General features: G+C 34.2%; 2 protein-coding genes and 1 pseudogene across 2 annotated transcripts; 2 read left to right on the top strand and 1 right to left on the bottom strand.

Moving 5' to 3' along the window:
- Positions 1-2,778: 2,778 nt before the first annotated feature.
- On the top strand, positions 2,779-6,780 carry LOC139887696 (receptor-like protein Cf-9 homolog; annotated as a pseudogene).
- Positions 6,781-11,137: 4,357 nt separating this feature from the next.
- LOC139887697 (uncharacterized) lies at positions 11,138-14,497 on the bottom strand. Its single transcript, XM_071870764.1, has 3 exons — positions 12,410-14,497; positions 11,360-12,294; positions 11,138-11,315 (listed from the first exon to the last, which is right to left on the bottom strand). The coding sequence occupies exons 1-3, from the start codon at positions 14,495-14,497 to the stop codon at positions 11,138-11,140; spliced, it is 3,201 nt and encodes a 1,066-aa protein (XP_071726865.1).
- A 4,400-nt stretch (positions 14,498-18,897) lies between these two features.
- Positions 18,898-19,530, top strand: LOC139887698 (receptor-like protein 9DC1). The gene is made up of 2 exons (XM_071870765.1): positions 18,898-18,990; positions 19,195-19,530. The coding sequence occupies exons 1-2, from the start codon at positions 18,898-18,900 to the stop codon at positions 19,528-19,530; spliced, it is 429 nt and encodes a 142-aa protein (XP_071726866.1).
- The last annotated feature ends 522 nt before the right edge of the window (positions 19,531-20,052 follow it).

Consider the following 20,052-nt stretch of genomic DNA (forward strand, 5'->3'; position numbering starts at 1 on the left):
TTTATGATTTTAAATTATATATACAACCCGATAATTACATTTTACTGATTTACATTATTAAATTAATTCTAATTAAAAAAGAGACAAAATCAAAACAAATAAATACCTAGAATATATAAATTCCCCCATATGTACAAAATTTTTAACAAATTGTACAATGTTTTAAAAAAACAAACCATGAACACATTTACAAACTTTTAAGCATATTGTACAACCTTCGTATAATAATTTTATTTTATGTTTTAAAAAAAATTTCAAGAGACATTTGTTATTACTAATAATTATTATTAAAAATATAAATACTCAATTTTTAATCAAACTTTATTATTATTTATTAGAATAATAATAATAATAATTATTATTATTATTATTATTATTATTATTATTATTATATTATTATTATTATTATTATTATTATTATTATTATTATTATTATTCAAATATGGGTTCTCTTTACGAGATTAATTACGTTATATATGTATCCGAACTACATGTCTTAATAAAAAGTTGTAATGTAGGCTTTTATGATAAGGAAAACAATAATTGTGATGAAAATTGGAAGAGGGTGGTGAGAGACTGAATGTAGTTCATTTATTCTGACCAAGTTAAGTACATCAATATATTTGTAAAAATAACGACAAGTTTTTTAATCGAAATCCGTGATTCTACAGGTCATTAAACTAAATGACTTTAACATTTACATTCACTTAATACTTAAAACATATTATTAAATTGTTTCGATTAAATAAACCCGTGATTCTGCAAGTCATTTCACTAGTGTATAGTACATTTGTTATATGTATATTTTACTTAATAATTATTGATAATTTAGAGATGCAAATACAATCAAATGATTTGTAAAGAAAATAGTATCATTCAGTGAGGAAAGACCATTAAGTGCAAATCGGTAAAAACCGTTATTATTATTATTATTATTATTATTATTTTTTTTTTTTTTTTTGTAAACTAGGAATCCATACCGAATACCAGTGGCGAGTTTAGGTGTTAGGGAGCGGGGTCCGGTGACACCTCTAGTTTTTCGAAATTTGTCACAAAAATTATTATTTTTTTGTATAGGACACCACTAAATATATGTGACCCATATATTATTAAATTTTATAATTTAATAGTTTGGACTACTAAAATATCTGAAATTAGCCCACTTATAATTATATGGTATAGGCCATTTAAATATTTAACCAAAAAAATAAACAAACCCTTCTATTTTCCTCCGGCGACTTCCCTCTTTTGTATCCCGAATTCTTCAATTCTTCATCCTACTAGTCTCATTCAACCTTCATTAATTCCCTTTTTGTATAAATGATATTCTTTTGTATGATGGTTGTTGGAATGACAATAGTAATAAATATAAATAACCTTATATTTTGCGAGTACTATCTAATTTTATGTTTGTGTTTTGGGTGCGACCCAACCCGACCCGATTTGACCTGACACATTCAATATTTTCTGCAAGTAAGTTATCGGAAAAAAAAAATTTGGGACCCCATTGGGTTTTGATCCTAAAATCGCCACTGCCGAATACCATCGATACGGTATTTGGTACGGTAAATTTTTGATATTTCGGTATATTTTTGCATCCGTAACTCGATATATTTTGGTTTTATTTTGTGACACCACTAATCAAAATTTCTGGCTTAGAGTTGAGTTTCATTATTGATTATTGACGTGTTAGTCACTTGCGCATTGTGTGTACAGTGTTAATACAACAATGCACACAGTCTTGTTATCCTTTTTTCACATGTAAACTTGAAAAATAAGTCCGTTCACCCTTGTTTCTGTTTGGAATGATTATTTATTTATTTATTTAACTTCAAAACTCTCCTATCAATCTTCAAATGCAAAGCCTCAATTGTCAACTAAACCAGGTGACTTACTTAAAACAGGATTCATGCACTGGCTTCCGTTTGAATTATCACAAACTGAAGTTTGAATTTTCACATTTATTAAACCTGTCCCTATCCATATTGTCCCTCAGTCATGATAACAAGCATTGCAAGTCTTATTATATATTTATTATAATTGATTAATTGAATTGATTAACAAGGTTTGAATCTAAAACTAGTGATCAGGTCCGCGTTTCCGGCGGTTGTTTGTAGGTGTTGTATGTGAAGCATGAAGTGTAAACATTCGTAGGCAATGGTATTGATATTTACATACGTATGTAAATTAAACATTCATAGTCTAAGCAAGATGAAGAAAAACTGATCTAGTTATGGGATGGAGTCATCCGTGAAAAGGAAAGTTGTTACAACTGGTTGCTTCTTTGGAAAAGTCAGAGAACTAAAATTACCAACGTGGGTCGGGTCGGACCATTAATATGGTTTCTAGGCTGGTAACAATATATATGGGCCAATGAAATTGCAACAGCAATTTCATGATTTAGGATGTAGATAGATAAATATCTTTTTTGGATGGGATATGATCAGACCCCGACCACTATAATGCTTTGGTGGAATAATATTATACTTAGGCCACTCTCAAATAGTACGCCCTCGAGGTGTGCCCTCACCTTTGCCCTCGAGAGTACTGCTGGCATTCCCTTGTCCTAGGTTTGCCCTCAACCGCCCTCATATGGTTCCGTGACCTATTTGCTCACCAAGCATATTGGAGGACGGCATAATCTCTCTCTTGATATATTAATGCAATATTGATATGTACTCACATCCTTTTCACTTGTACTTTTATTTATTTAATTAATTTGGTGGGGTATGTAATGAGGAGGGAGTATGTCATGATTGGTAGTGGTGTGTTATGGGAATGTCATGGAGGAAGTGGAGAGAGAAAGCTGATGTGAATGTGACAGTGAGGAAGTATGTCATGGTTAGTACTTCTATGGGTATGTTTGGCAAAACTAGCTGGAAGCTGCAAGCGTTTAGCTGCAGGCGTTTAGCTTCAAGCGTTTAGCTGAGAGCGTTTAGCTGAAACTTTTTAAATGTATTTTAATTGTTTGGCAAAGTAGCTGGAGCTGTTATAAAATAAGTAAAATGACAAAAATGGACACTAGAAAAAATACTTAAATATCATTATTTTAGTTTAATAAAACATAGTCATTACCAAATAACCGAAAACATATATAATACTACTAATAACCGAAAACATACCTTGAAATACGGCATGTATCTTTTGTCGTTCATGATTTGAGGTGGTACTAGTTGAAAAGTTGGATCTTTTGGTCTTATAATGTTGCGTGCCAGACCTTGGAAACCTATCTCTACCAATTATCTCTACATAATCTGTATTTACGCTTTTTACTATAAGCAGAATATCATGAGGAGAATATATTATTACGTGGCCATGCATAGAATATATTGCTACATGGAGTATTTACGTGGGAGGTTTTATAATTATGGAAGGATAATTCGGTAAATAAGATTCCAAACGCTATTCCATTTTCTTAAACGCTTGTTGAAGCAACGTTTGAGATTGGAGCTTTTTCACAATCCTAAAAGCTAGAAGATCTTTTAAACAAACGGAGCTAAATATTAGTTAGGAGTTTTTTCATAAAAACTAAAAGCTAAAAGCTCTAAAAAGCTTCAAAAAGTTCTTTGCCAAACATAGCCTATATATGTAGAGCAAGTATGAATGTTTATATCTATCTATTAGCAACTTGCAGTTAAGAAGAATGAGCTATCCAAAGTTTATTCCCTTTATTTCTCTATTATTATTTTTGGTAATCTCTTTTGCATTTTTCACTTGCTCATATTCTTCTTCCATTAAATGTTCTGGTTCACAGACTCTCGCTTTGCTTCATTTCAAGCAAAATCTTTCTTCCATAAGTTTCTCACCTGAATATTCTCCATGTAAAGAATGGCTTGGTTCCAGTTATCATCCAATTATGATGAGCTGGAACGTAAGTACAGATTGTTGTAATTGGAACGGAGTCACTTGCGACCACTCCACAGGTGACGTTACTGGTCTCGACCTTAGTTGTGGTATGCTACAAGGTTCCATCCATCCCAACACCTCCCTTTTCGATCTTCCTCACCTTAAGAGTCTCAACCTCGCTTTCAATGATTTTATTGATTCTCAACTTCCTCCTCAAATCGCCAGGTTTTCTAATAGTCTCACATATCTTAATATCTCTAGTTGTAGTTTGTCAGGTCGAGTCCCAACAGAGATCGCACTTCTTCGTAAATTGGAATCCATTGATCTATCTTTGAATTGGAATGGTTTTGATTTTGAATCTCATGTATTAATTAACATGCTGCAAAATACTAGTACTAATTTGAAGGAACTTTCACTAAACAGTGTTAATATCTCTTCATCTTTACCTACTTATCTTAATATTTCTTCTTCTTTGAAACTACTAGATCTTGGCTCCACGAACCTGTATGGAAGACTACCTCATAACATTTTTAATCTTCGTTCTTTGGAAAAACTCGACTTGTCAAACAACATGTTTAAGGGGCGTATTTCTAGAGAAATTTCTCTTCTTCCGAATTTGGTTTCTCTTGATCTAAATATAATTGGGTTTGATATTCAATTGAAACCTTACATTATGAACAATCTCCTTGAAAACTCTACTTCTTTGGAACATCTATCTCTTGCTAGAGTTAACATCTTTGGGGCTTTACCTAGTTACCTTAATATCACTTCTTTGAAATCACTTGATCTTAGATATACTGGCTTGGAAGGAAACTTACCTGATAATATCTTCAATCTTCCACAGTTGCAAATACTTCGCTTATCAGAGAACAATAATCTGACAGGTCCATTGCCTAAAGTTAACACAAGCACTATCACTCGTCTTGAGTATTTAGATCTCTCGTCCACGAAATTATCAGGAGAAAAGATACCCGATTCAATCGGTCATCTCAAGTCTTTGAATTACTTATCTCTCTCAAGATGTGGTTTGGTGGGGTCCCTTCCGAAATCCTTAGTCAATCTTAAGCAACTTTATTATCTAGATTTGTCATTTAACAACCTAAATGGATCATTGCCCTTGTGGTTTAAGAATCTTCCTTCTTTAGAAAATATAATACTAGATTACAATATGTTCAGTGGAACTGTACAGTTTGATTCGTTTCCTCTTCGATCATTAAAACATCTTTTACTGGGCCATAATCAGTTTGACGGCCGGATTGATGTACTTGATCAAGGACCCATTCTACACACGTTTCGGAAACTCACCAACCTCGATGCCCTAGACCTCTCATTTAATAATTTTAGAGGTGAATGGGAGTTGGATGCATTGTTATCAAGCCTCGCAAACCTTACAGAACTCAGTCTTACCAGTAGTGGTTTATCTGTCATGACTAACACTGTCAATCGTGATGCCAACCATGGTGTTATATTCTTAGATTTAGCCTTTTGTAACGTAAAGGTGTTCCCTGAGTCCTTACGAGCCATGAAAGATCTTGTAGGTTTAAATCTATCTAATAATCTTATAAGAGGTGACATTCCTGAATGGGCAACTCAGATGGGTGGAAATGGGCTGGATAGTTTAGATCTCTCAAATAACTCGATAACAGGCTTGCCTCAGCGTCTATGGGAGGGACCAAGTGAATTGTATCTACAGTCCAACGAAATTCAAGGACCTTTTCCTCTTTCCATTTGCAGCATGAGACAATTAACATATCTGGATATGTCCAATAACAACTTTGGTGGAGTGATCCCATCGTGCGTGGGAAACGTTATTGTCTCTGCTCTTACTATTAATTTGGGGAACAATCATTTTCAAGGAACTATTCCAAATGTATACGAGAACTGTCAATGGTTACAAGGGCTGTTTTTTAATGGAAATCAGTTAGAAGGGGAGATTCCACGCTCGTTGTCCAAATGTCAGTTTTTGAAAGTACTTGATATCGGAAACAACCATTTAAATGGAACATTCCCTAGCTGGTTAGGAGATCTTCCAAAACTGCAAGTTCTTATCCTTAAATCGAACAAATTTAGTGGTCCCATTGTAACCTCATCGACAGTCGAATCTCAATTTCCAAGTCTGCTAGTTCTTGATTTATCTTATAATGAGTTTGTAGGCCAGCTACCACGAAAATATTTTCAAAATTTCAATGCCATGAAGAATGTGGCGAAAAACGTTACGGAATCAGAATATTTGAAATCTGGTGACGGGTATTACTCGATTGTTGTAGTGTCTAAAGGGGTGGAGCAAGTTATTCCTCAAATTTTTGTTAAATACACAATTCTTGATTTATCAAACAATAAATTTGAAGGAGAGATCCCAAAAATTATTGGAAGTCTTACTTAATTGATAGTGCTCAACTTAGCTTACAACAATCTCATTGGTCGAATCCCATTTAGTCTTGGGAAACTAACGGAAATGGAATCATTAGACTTATCTTGGAACCAAATCACAGGAGAGATCACTCGAAGCCTTGCAGACTTGACATTTCTCGGGTTCTTAAATCTCTCTCAAAAAAATCTTGTGGGCCGCATTCCACAAGGATCACAGTTCAACACGTTTGAAGGGAACTCGTTTGTAGGTAATTCAAAACTTTGTGGCCTCCCTTTGCCTAACAAGTGTGAGCGGCCATTCAAACCACAGATCGAAGCAGACAAAGATGAAGAGAGTGGGTTTACATGGAAGGCGGTGATGTTGGGATACGGTTGCGGAACACTACATGGAATAGTAATAGGATCTATAATGTTGACAACGAGAAGAGTAAAGTGGTTCAATGAAATTGCTGATGCTGGAGAGCATATGATCTTGAAGATCCAAAACAAGAGAAGATATATGTATAACAGAAAATGAACTTAGTTTTTGAAAGTTATGTGAAATGCCTTTCATATGCATGTTATTAATTATACCTTATATCTAAAACGCATAGCTCAAATGAATAGTAACCTAAAAAGTTTCACACACCACCCCCACTCTTTTACTTACTTACATTTTAGCCCCCAAAAAAAATATAATAGTTAACTTTTTGTTTTTCCCAAACTTATCACAAACTTTTTACATTTTACTATGGTTTTTACAAACTTACCACAAACTTTTACCATTTTATACTTTAAACATTAAACTTCTCATTCATTATAAATCGACTACATACTTTATATACTACCTAATAGACAAAAACGATTAATAGTCACCAGGGGTGCTTTCGTTCTTTCACTTTTTTCCCCCCTTTTCCACCTTTTTTTTTTAAAAAAAAGCCCAAGGCATAGCTCAAATGAATAGTAACCTCAAAAGTTTCACAAACCACCCCACTCTTTTACTTACTTATATTTTAGCCCTCAAAAAAAATAATATAATAGTTAACTTTTTATTTTAAAGGCATAGCTCAAATGAATAGTAACCTGAAAAGTTTCACAAACTACCCCAACTCTTTTACTTACTTACATTTTAGCCCCCCAAAAAAATATATAATAGTTAACTTTTTGTTTTTTACAAATTTATCACAAACTTTTTACATTTTACTATAGTTTTTACAAACTTATCACAAACTTTTAACATTTTATACTTTAACCATTAAACTTCTCATTCATTATAAATCGACTACATACTTTATATACTACCTAATAGACAAAAACGATTAATAGTCACCAGGGGTGCTTTCGTTCTTTCACCTTTTTCCCCCCCTTTTCACCTTTTTTTTTTAAAAAAAGCCCAAGGCATAGCTCAAATGAATAGTAACCTCAAAAGTTTCACAAACCACCCAACTCTTTTACTTACTTACATTTTAGCCCTCAAAAAAATATATAATAGTTAACTTTTTATTTTTTACAAAGTTATCACAAACTTTTAACATTTTATTATGGTTTTTACAAACTTATCACAAACTTTTAACATTTTATACTTTAACCATTAAACTTCTCATTCATTATAAATCGACTACATACTTTATATACTACCTAATAGACAAAAACGATTAATAGTCACCAGGGGTGCTTTCGTTCTTTCACATTTTCCCCCCTTTTCCACCTTTTTTTTAAAAAAAAGCCCCCATAGTTTGTTCAAATATTAAAATCGACCCCCCAAACAGGGGGTAAAGTGTCAAATACTCATTTTTATAAAAAAATTTAAAAAAACTACACCCAAATATTCAATGGGCCATATCTTCTCGCTCGCACCGAGTTAAATTTTTCTGAAACCATCGTTAAACTCGAAACAATTTTAGGAGCACACTATCACTAACTATACGCAAATCGGACACTTTTTAAAAAACGCTAAATATTTGAGGTACTTTTCATACACGTCGATTTTGCGTTAAATTTTTAAAAGTCGACAATTTCATAGTGAAACGCGGAGATGTACATATATTGTTAATTTAAAATAACATTTAAATCTTTCACGGATTATACCTTTTAGTTCGACTCGAGTTGCGCTTCAACGATATCATCGTTAGCCACAAAATAATTTTACAAACTAAACGCAATATAATACATTGAAAACCGAACCCCGGCGCGAAGCGAGGGTTCGAACACTAGTTATGTACTGTTATAGAAGTAACTTTTCAATTTATGCTGCAATTTTAGGCCATTAGAAATCATGTTGCATACAGTGTAAGTATGTTTAAAGAGGTGTTGATGAGTTTAGCTAGATGATTATGTGTTTATGTATGTTGTTGCATCTTAATGGTAATTCAGTATTCAGTAATTAAGTTGTTACTTTGATAAATTTATGCAGTGTGCGCATTTTTAGGCCATTTATATTAAGTTGTTGATTTGATAAACTTACTCAGTTATTTTTCTACAGTTTGCGTATGCAGGGTATGAATTTAGGCAGTGTTCGGCGCATCTGTAGGCCATTTGAAGTCTTGTATACATTCAGAGTATGATTCAGAAGTGTTGATGAGTTTATATGGTTGCAAGATGATCATGTGTGTCAAAAGTTCAAACGAGAACCACAAAAAGGGCGAGAACTGCGAGAACTTTTAATTTACAAAGATTTTCACATGTTAGTAGATTGAATCACCCATAAATGTTGATGGAGGGTAAGAATGAACATAAAATAGTTTGAAAAAACCTATATTTTGCCTATATAATCAAATATATAGTTTTTCGTTCACATGTGTGTATTTGTTTGTGATACATGTGAACATTTTATAAAATCAACAATTTAACATGTAATTTGTGGTAATGAACATATGTTTGTTAATGATATGAACATTAATTAACATTTGCATGTAATTGTTACATTTAAATGCATAAAAACTATGAAATTAAAAAGTTCTCACAATTCTCGCCTTTTTTGTGGTTCTCGTCTGAACCTGCCCCGATCATGTGTTAATGTATGTTGTTGCTTCGTAATGGTGGTAATTCAGTATTGAGTAAGTTGCGACTTTGATTAATAATGAACGTATACTGTGGTGGATCCAGGAATCTATAACCACTGATGGCAAAACTATACATAAGCTACCCAAAAACTGCACAAACATTGTTGTTAGATTTAACTAAATTAATTAGTAACTGTATATAAGAAACAGAAAACAAACAGTAGCAGTAACAACTTCAATTTAACCCTAAATGCAAATATTGAAGTTAAAAGTCAAATTATTTGACCCTTCAATAGTCGGATTGTGAACTTACGTGTTTTCAATGGTAGAAAAATTTTCACACCTTGGCTTTGGATGGTGTCCCAATATTCGGTTTCGGTCTCCACAATCGGACTGCAAGTTATCGGTTTGTCTGTTTTGAATTACAAACTGATCTTGTATTGAATTGAAAATATTTGATACAATTGAATTGGTTTTTTTACATGCTGCTATGAGTGTTTTTAAACACCTAAACTACAACAGCTATTTCTACTTTAAGTAGGCTCCATAACACTTTTTGGAACCACTTTTGTATAAAAGGAAAAGATGCTGTTTTGTGGTCAGATTTGTATCCGTTGGTCCAGCTGTAGATGTTCCTTGTGAATTACTAATTTGGGAGATGATGAAGTTTGCAGCTTCTGATCCTAAAGTCAAATTACCTAAAAAAAAAAGGTAATTTGACCTTGTTGACTTTTGATGCTACATTCTAACACTCCCCCTCAAGTTGAATAGTGGGATTTCCAATATTCAACTTGCCAAGTACTTCACTGAAGAGTCTCCCATTGACAGATTTGGTGAGGATGTCAGCTAGCTGATCTTCTGTTCTGATTGATGGAAGAGAAATGATTTCGTCATCTAATTTTTGTCTGATAAAATGTCGATCAATTTCAACATGCTTAGTTCGATCATGTTGAACAGGGTTCTCTGAAATAGCGATTGCTGCTTCATTGTCACACAGGATTTGAATAGCTTCTTGTGGTGGGAAACCAATCTCTGTCAGTAGCTTTTTGATCCATAAGGCCTCCACTACCCCTTTTGCTATTCCTCTGAATTCGGATTCTGCACTTGAAAGACTAACAACCTTTTGTTTCTTACTTCTCCATGCAACCAAGTTACCCCCGACAATTGTGAAGAATCCGGATGTAGATTTTCTGTCCCCTTTTTCTCCACCCCAACTTGCATCTGTATATATTTTAGTCTTCAGGTGCCCATGCCTCTTAAAAACAACTCCATGGTCTGCTGTTTTCTTCAAATATCTGAGAATTCTCATTACAGCCTCCATGTGATGGACCTGTGGTTGGTGCATGAATTGACTCACAACTCCAACTGCATGTGCTATATCAGGTCGAGTGTGAGCAAGATAGATTAATTTTTCCACTATTCTTTGGTATTGCCCTTTATCAGCCAGATCACCTTCTTCTTCCATATATAGTTTCTGATTTGGAATCATTGGTGTATCGGCTGGTTTGCAATCAATCATACCTGTTTCTGCAAGAAAATCGAGAACATACTTCTTTTGACAGATAAATATTCCCTGTTGGGATCGTAAAACCTCAATTCCCAAAAAGTATTTAAGTCTGCCCAAGTCTTTCATTTCGAATTCTTTAAATAAGTTCAATTTTAAGTTTGAAATTTCTTCTTTGTCATTTCCTGTTATTATCATGTCATCAATGTAAATGATTAAACATGTAATCAGATTTCCTTTTCGTTTAAAAAAGAGAGTATGATCCGAGTTACTTTGTTTAAAATCGTATTTTTTCATAAATAACGTAAATCTCCCAAACCAAGCCCGTGAGGATTGTTTTAGCCCATATAAAGATTTTTTAAGACGACAAGCTTCCCCATTTTTGAAGTTTTCGGAGAATCCTGGAGGAGCTTCCATATAGACTTCTTCTTTTAATTCACCATGTAGAAAGACTAACAACCTTTTGTTTCTTACTTCTTTTAATTTCCCATGTATCACTTTTCTTGAGTGCTTCCATTTCTTCTTCCATCGCCTTCCTCCATTTTTCAGATTTTAACGCTTGTTCAACCGTGTTTGGGATTTTTTCAGAGTATAGGACAGATTGAATTTTTGTGCTTCACTTGATAGGTTTCCTAGTACTATATTGGCAATAGGATACCTTGATCTTTGATTTTCTTTTTCCGGAGAGTAACGTTTAGGTGGGACACCTCTATTTATTCGTTGTGGTAAAACATATCTTTCGTTGGTTTCAGCGGAAGTGGATTCATTATTGAGTGGTGTGTCATTAGTCTGAATATCTTCCTCATCATTTGAGGGAATTCCATTAGGTTCAATTCCATTAGGTTCAATGTTTGGTGATTCGGGACTTGGATTGGGTGATTCGGGACTCGGATTGGATGATTCGGGAGTAGAGTTAGGTGATTCGGGATTAGGATTAGGTGATTTAGGTGATTCGGGACTAGGATTAGGTGATTCAGTTTGGATATTGTGGGGCTTAGGTGTCCATGTTACCCAACTTAGAGTGTCATTACTCTCTTTCTCCCCCTCACTCGTAGGTTGGGTGTTATAAAAATATTCAGTTTCGATAAAGTCACAGTTCATTGTAGTGAAGACGTGACGCTTCCTTGGACTATAACATCGATATCCTTTTTGGTTTACTCCATAACCAACCATAACACATTTTTCAGCACAGGGGTCAAGCTTAGTGCGTTCAGTCTTTGGAATGTGAACAAAAACCGAGCACCCAAAAATACGTGGTTCGATGCTTAGAGAGGTTGGTAGGGTGTGAAATTGAGATAGGGTATCTCTAGGGGTTTTTGTGCCCAAAACTTTTGTAGGTAATCGGTTAATAAGATAGGTAGCGGAAGCAAGAGCTTCAGGCCAAAAACTTTTTGGAACTTTAGATTCAATTAATAAGGCTCTTGTCATTTCTAAAAGTAACTGATTTTTCCGTTCGGCTACTCCATTTTGTTCGGGAGTATGGGCACAAGATGTTTGGTGAATAATACCATTACTTTCGCAAAAAAGTTTCATGGAAGTATTGACAAACTCACCTCCATTATCAGATCGTAAAATTTGTATGTTTTTATTAAACTGGGTTTGTATCATTTTATAAAATTGAGAAAATTTTTCAAACACTTCAGATTTATGAGTCAAGAAATAAATCCATGTCATCCTTGTATGGTCATCAATAAATATCACAAAATACCGAAGGTTTTTCCCCCCCATTAACTGGAGCTGGACCCCACACATCAGAATGAATAAGAGCAAAAGGCATATCTTTCCTAGTATTACTAGGTTTAAAAGTACTGCGGTGGCTCTTAGCCAAAATACAAGTTTCACAGTTCAAAACAATATTTGATGGAAATAAACTAGGAAATAAAGCATGTAAATATCCGGCTGACGGGTGCCCCAATCTCCTATGCCATAACCAGGCTTCTCTCGTAGGTGTTCCGTGAGCTAGTGACACGGTACCTTGTTGAGAAACCTCGTCCACATAGTACAATCCTCCCTGTTCAGTGCCACGTCCAATCAACAGTCCTGTCCGGATATCCTGCAAGATGCAGAACGTCGGATACATGAGGACTTTACAGTTTAATTCTTTTGTAATATGACTTACCGATAACAGCTTATGAGACAAAGCTGGAATATATAGACAATTAGGTAATTTAATAGTTGGTGAAATCTCAATAGTACCCCCACTTTTAACTTGAATAATTTCCCCGTTAGCCGTTTGAATTTTATTTTTCCTAGGTTTTGTTTTAAAACTAATATCTTTTTCGTCAAAAGTCATCGTGTCGGTTGCTCCACAATCTAGAATCCAAGATTTAGACTTCAAACTGTTTGAAATGATATTTGTTTCGGAAAGGTCGGTTGGTATTTTAGTTAAAAACGAGTACTTATTTTGACATGAAATAGGGTTATTAAATTTTGTTACATCTTTTGGCCTATTTAATAAACTGCCTGACCCACTAACATTTTTAACCGATTTTGGGCTGCCTAGCCCAATACACATTTGATCAGATTTATGTGTTGGGCCTTTTTTAACCTTGATCCACCCATCCCTTGTGGGCTTATTATTTTTTTTCGGCTCAATTTTAACATCCTTAAGTGGGTAACCCATATATCCATTCAATTTATTCGGTGTTAGATGAAAGGGATATCCTTTCCCTTTTTTCGAGTAATCTCCACCCACTTTTTTATTTTCCCAAAAAATCTCTTTTGATTTTGGATATCCTTTCCCTTTTACCTGGTTCCCTCTTACCCAGTTATCACCACCCACCTTTTTATTATCCCAAAAAATCTCTTTTGATTCTCTCACAGCTTCATGATCTCTATGTGTTTTCATCGGTTTATCAACTCTATGATTTATTATGCTTTCTATGTTTGAAAACAGAGAGATACACGGTTTTAGTGTTGTACCTGTGGTGGTTGCTATACCACCGAAGCCTTGATCCGTGGTGGTAGCAGTAGCTTGATCGGCGGTGATGGTGGTGGTTGGCTTGTCCACGGCTGCCGCCGCCTTTCCAGGTTTAATCCACCACTCCGGATACCCTTTGATCTCAAAACATTGTTCTATGGTGTGTCTCATCTTTCCACACCTTGAGCATTTAAGTTTTGATTTATCTATTCTTTGCAAGTTACTGTTCCGATTGGCATGGGTTAGATGATGAGGGTGTCTTTTGCCGTCATTTGCAACTAAACCAGTTGCAATATCTTGACCGGTTGAAGGACCACCCGATGATAACCCCAAGATTTGCCTATGGGCGGCCTCTTTTCGCACAGCAGCATATGCCTCCTCCGCCGTCGGTAACGGCGTTAAACGGAGGAGTTCTCTTTTGATGGCATCATGCTTTTTGTCAAGTGCATTTAAAAATTGAAAAAGCTTGTGTTCAGCACGAATTTTGTTGTACCTTGTGATGTCGGCTGCACATTCCATGGGATTTGGATCTTTGATTTCGAGGTCTCCCCAGATTCCTTGCAACCGTATCCAAAGTTCTTCGAGATTCATGTTGCCTTGCTTGATTTCGGTAGCTTTAACATATAAATCATATATTTGTAGCTTGTCACCACCGCTACTATATGTTGTAATAAGAGCATCCCACAATAGTTTTGCTGTTGAGAAGGATGTTAGGTTGCTAGCAAGATTTGGTTCAATGTTTTGAATCAACCATGAAAAAACGATTAGATCTTCCTGTTCCCACTGTTCATAAGTTTCATGGTTGTTTTCAGGTGGGTTATGTGTCAAATGAGCAAGGAGAGCCTTGGATTTGCCTCCAATGGCTACCTTCATCATTCTTGACCATAGAGAATAGTTGGAACTGTTTAAATTCAGGCTAATTTTCAGGGTGTCTGAGATTTTGGGTTGTTAGAAACTCATATTGTTTCTCAACAAGCTAGCAAGTTGACTTGTAAGATCATTGATTTGGCTTGTGTGGGTGGATTGGACAGATGGTGGGCTGCCGCCTTCATTAGGCATGGAAGTCATTTAAATTTTGGTAGATGATTGAGCTTTTAAGAGTGTATGCTATGATCCCAGATCAGCAACACCGCTCTGATACCATGTTTTGAATTACAAACTGATCTTGTATTGAATTGAAAATATTTGATACAATTGAATTGGTTTTTTTACATGCTGCTATGAGTGTTTTTAAACACCTAAACTACAACAGCTATTTCTACTTTAAGTAGGCTCCATAACACTTTTTGGAACCACTTTTGTATAAAAGGAAAAGATGCTGTTTTGTGGTCAGATTTGTATCCGTTGGTCCAGCTGTAGATGTTCCTTGTGAATTACTAATTTGGGAGATGATGAAGTTTGCAGCTTCTGATCCTAAAGTCAAATTACCTAAAAAAAAGGTAATTTGACCTTGTTGACTTTTGATGCTACATTCTAACATTGTCAAATAGTATACTGATATTTTGGACTTATAGGTTATGTATGAGAACAAGGGCAGATTGATGTACACTTTCGAGGGGACTCCTTTTGACCTATTTGAGAGGATTGTGACGATAGCAGATGTGCATAATGTAGCACCTAGAACCTCTTCAAGATCAAGAAAGAATGACGATTTTGACCTTTGTGTTGACAATGAATTGGGATTTGCAAAAGATCGCACCATAAGTCGTTATGCCCTAACTGACCCCTATTGTTGTTCGATAACTTCTCAAGAAATGTTTACATTCTTTTCTTGCACTCTCTAATAACATTAACAATCATCATCGGTGGAATTTCGACCTGTGTGTTTCTATTTTGGATTATTTGTAATCTGAAAGTCGCCAAACAAAACATTGTTAACTTGGCTGAATGTCAAACGTCTGAAAGTCATGCAGAGTGTATATTTTTACTACATGCAGTGTCATAACCCGTCCTTAACCGTAAGAACGTGTTAGATAACGTATGATTTCATTGCGAGGTATTGACCTCTATATGCGACATTTTTAAAAGAAAAACTGCATATATTATACATTACAAACCATGATTCTTATTTTTGATACAAGCTTTGGATGAAATAAAGATGATTATCGTTTAGCGATAATCTTCGACTTACAAACTTTACAAATGATGATAACAACACGATTTCTAGCATATTTTACAACACAAGTTCTTGGATATGCAGTCTTATTTTTGACACAAATATGCGTACGCAAGATCCTGCTCAAATTCAACATAATGCAGCGGAAACTTCTAATTATCACCTGAGAATAAACATGTTTAAAACGTCAACATAAAGTTGGTGAGATATAGGTTTAGTGCCGGCAGCAATATATATATAGACCACAAGATTTCGTATATAAACAATTTAATAAAAATATTCTAAGTGGTTGAGCACTTGGTAACCATACTTAACAATTAATCACGTCGCATATTCCCTTTAATATGAAATCTTACTACACTGTACCAAGTGTAGTCACGAAACGAAGTACTGTGCAACCGTTGAATACTGGTCGTCCAGTCCGGTTGGGGTTGTCAAGCCCGATAGATCTATCAACAGGATTCGCGTTTACAATACCGCTGTAAATATTAGTTACCAAGCTACAGGGAAGTATGCCAGTGGTACAACTCAACGTAGAATATATTTTTCAGTTACTTGTGTCCATAACGTAAAACATAAAATACATGTATTCTCATCCCGAAATATTTAGAGTTTAAAAGTGGGACTATATACTCACTTTCGTCTTGAAGATATATATATTTTGACTTGGTCTCCCGGTTGATATCACGAACCTATCCATATATAATATATCAATACCTTTTCTTTTTAAACAACGTCACATATATATTCTTGTTATACTTTTAATACTTTTTATAATTCCTTAGTCCGTAGTTAGCAGTTCGTTGTTAGTAATTCAATTTTAATGGTTCATATTTAGATGTTTAATAAACCCCCAACGAAATAAATAAAACCCCCAACGTATATGTATTGGTCGAGATTAATCTTGACCCACGGTACCGGTGTTGTCAAATGACGTGTTGCGTATATAAAGTACCGGTGTTGTCAAATGACGTGTTGCGTACAAACATGGGATCTTATGATTAATCTTCTCGTGTTGTTTACGGGTGATCCTGAACCATATAAAATTGAATTATGAGTACATATATATAAAATATCATGTTATCTTAAAAAGATGTGATTTATTTTAATTTTCTCCAATTAATCCCGAAGTTAAACTAGTCTTGGATAGCCAATTTTGTTTCGGTCATAGTTTCTTCGTTACAACTCCGTTTTCGTTGATTCAACTTGCCATCTCCTTGGATCGAGTTCCTCTTTAAGACTATGAACTGTAAATATCTTAGTTTGTATTCAAAATCACACGGCATAGGTAAAACTTTAGTGAAACTTATGAAGTTAAACCTTTTTCTTTATGTAGGCAACCTTAAATGACTATTTTTCTAAAAATACTTATACTTTAAATTAAATCATGAAATTTTTATGTGTTACCATATTCATAGTAAAAATCATTTTTCCAGAACATAAACCTTCAATTCAAAGTTTAAGATGGTTTTTAATTATCCAACCCAAAACAGCCCCCGGTTACACTCCGACGTCGTAAAAACAGTTTTTAAGGTGTTCTTTGAAAAACCAAGTTATACCTTGTTAAATTAGCATATATTTAAGTTATATTACAGGTCTTGAAGTATTTTAAAAGTTAAGTTAGAAGGATCTATTTAGTTTGCAAACAAGTTTGAAAACATTCAAACTATGTACTTGTTGTTAAAATTGTATACCACAAAATATGATAGCTATATATATATGAATCGAATAAGGTTATGAACATAGATACTACCTCAAGTTCCTTGGACAAGGTTTCTGTAAAAGAGGAGTAAGAACCTAGAACCAAAAGGGTGATGGAATTGGATGAAAGATTGGAAGTAAGTTTGTGTTCTTGGAAGGATTTCTTGAAGTGTTTTTGTAAGGTTTTCTTATGAGATTTAAGTGTTGTTTTTGAAGCTAAATGATGGAGATGATCAAGTATGAAGTTAAGAGTATTTTGAGAGAGAAATGGAAGTGTAAGTATGAGAAAATGGGGTGAAGAAATGGTGTGCATGCATAAAAACGTTTTTAGGTTATAAAGGAAAAAAAAGATACCTAACTTTGTTTTCTTGCTAAATAATTCATGCTACTTGACAAATGGTTGGTTCCACATGTTTCTTAATCATTTAAGGCTGCTAAGGAGCAGATTTTTATTGGTATATACCAATAGTAAATACATCTAGAAGCTGCGTATGATACGAGTACATATACTCTAGATATACGTATAGAAATTTTGTGAAAAATGGAATGAGGATTCAAATATAGCTATCTTTTGTGAATACACTTATATGGTTTTATGTATTTAAGTTCTTAAAAGTGATTAAATTCATTACTTATACGATATATGTATAAACATTATAGGTCATAAGTATTTAAGTCAAATAACGTTGCGTATGGTTATCGTTTTGAAAACTTAAGTTAGTAGTTTCAAAATATACATATAACTTATTGTTATTAATACAAAATGAGATATTAAAACATTCTTAGATCATGTTAAATATGTATATATACATATATATACACAAACGTATAATTATCATATGTTATATAGTTCGTGATATCATCGGTCAAACTAGACGGTCAAACGTTGTGTAAAACTCTTTTCAAAAACATAAATCTCAACAATTTGGATTGCTTATCATGTTGGTAAGGTTTAATTTATGTAAATATTAATCTTACAAGTATAGAATGATCGAAAAAGTGCGGGTCATTACATGCAGCCTCCTAAATAGCTTTTTTTAAACTATACAAAACTTTGGGCCTTCTAAACAAATTATTTTTTGTAAATTACATAAAATGTGCATTCATAAAAGCATAAATAGTTTTATTGGGTCCTCTGGGACTTTACCAAGTAATTTTGCGTTCCGCCCGTGAACATTTTGATCCGCTACCCAACCTCAGTGGACCCATTTTTACACCTCCATGTATCTGAATATATATATATATATATATATATATATATATATATGTATGTATGTATGTATGTATGTATGTATGTATGTATGTATGTATGTATGTATGTATGTATGTATGTATATATATATATATATATATATATATATATATATATATATATATATGTATGTATGTATGTATGTATGTATGTATGTATGTATATATATATATATATATATATATATATATATATAGGTTGACGGAAATGAATAGCAAAGAGTATATTGAGCAGCATAGTGAAATGATAGCGGATAAATGGTTTCAAAATCATAGAGATGAAGCCAAAAGTGAGGATGTGGTGCATTTCCCAAAAATTATCGGAAGTCTTACCCCTCATTGATAGTGTTCAACTTAGCTCACAACAATCTCATTGGTTGAATCCCAATTAGTCTTGGCAAACTATCGGAGATGGAATCATTAGACTTATTTTGGAACCAAATCACAGGAGAGATCCCTGAAAGCCTTGCATACTTGACATTTCTTGGGTTCTTGAATCTCTCAGAACAATCTTGTGGGCCGCATTCCACAAGGATCACAGTTCAACACGTTTGAGGGGAACTCATTTGAAGGGAATAAGAGACTTTGTGGGCTGCCTTTGCCTAACAAGTGTGAGGGGTCACTCAAACCACAAATCAAAGCAGATGGAAGTGAAGAGAGCGGATTTACATGGAAGCCAGCGATGTTAGAATATGGTTGTGGAACTCCACTTGGAATAGTAATAGGATATATAATGTTGACGACAAGAAGAATAAAGTGGTTCAATGCAATTGCTGATACTGGAGAGCATATGATCTTGAAGAGCCGAAACAAGAGAAGGTATTCGCGTAACAGGAAATGAGATCAGTTTCTGAAAGTTATGTGAAATTTCTTTCCTATGCAGGTTATTAATTATGCATTGTTATTGATGAGGATCAAAGGATCCGTTGGAAGACAAACGCTCTTCGCAACAATAAATTAAAACACAAACGTGATTTAATTATGAAAATACTCGCGCACGAGTATAGCAAGAATGCAATAGCAATTCTTAATCAAATAATAATAATATTATTAAAAACAAAGAGAGGTAGGTGATCCCCTGTACGTACATATGCATCTATATATAAAGATAATAAACTAACTTACCCTCCAAGACTTTCCTACTTGTACTCTAACACTTAATAGGAAACATATTATTTAATTACAGAAAACAAGATAATCTAATAATTAAAGAATATAAGTCTATCTATGACTCTTATATTCCAATCAACTAATACGGACCAAATAATAAGGAAATAAAATCTCTCATGCCAACCACCTTTGATCCTTTCAATCCGGTTCCATATCAGTCTTCCCCACCCAAAAAGAACTCGCCCTCGAGTTC

Source organism: Rutidosis leptorrhynchoides, chromosome 2 (genome assembly GCF_046630445.1).
Source record: "Rutidosis leptorrhynchoides isolate AG116_Rl617_1_P2 chromosome 2, CSIRO_AGI_Rlap_v1, whole genome shotgun sequence".
Classification (NCBI taxonomy): Eukaryota; Viridiplantae; Streptophyta; class Magnoliopsida; order Asterales; family Asteraceae; genus Rutidosis; species Rutidosis leptorrhynchoides.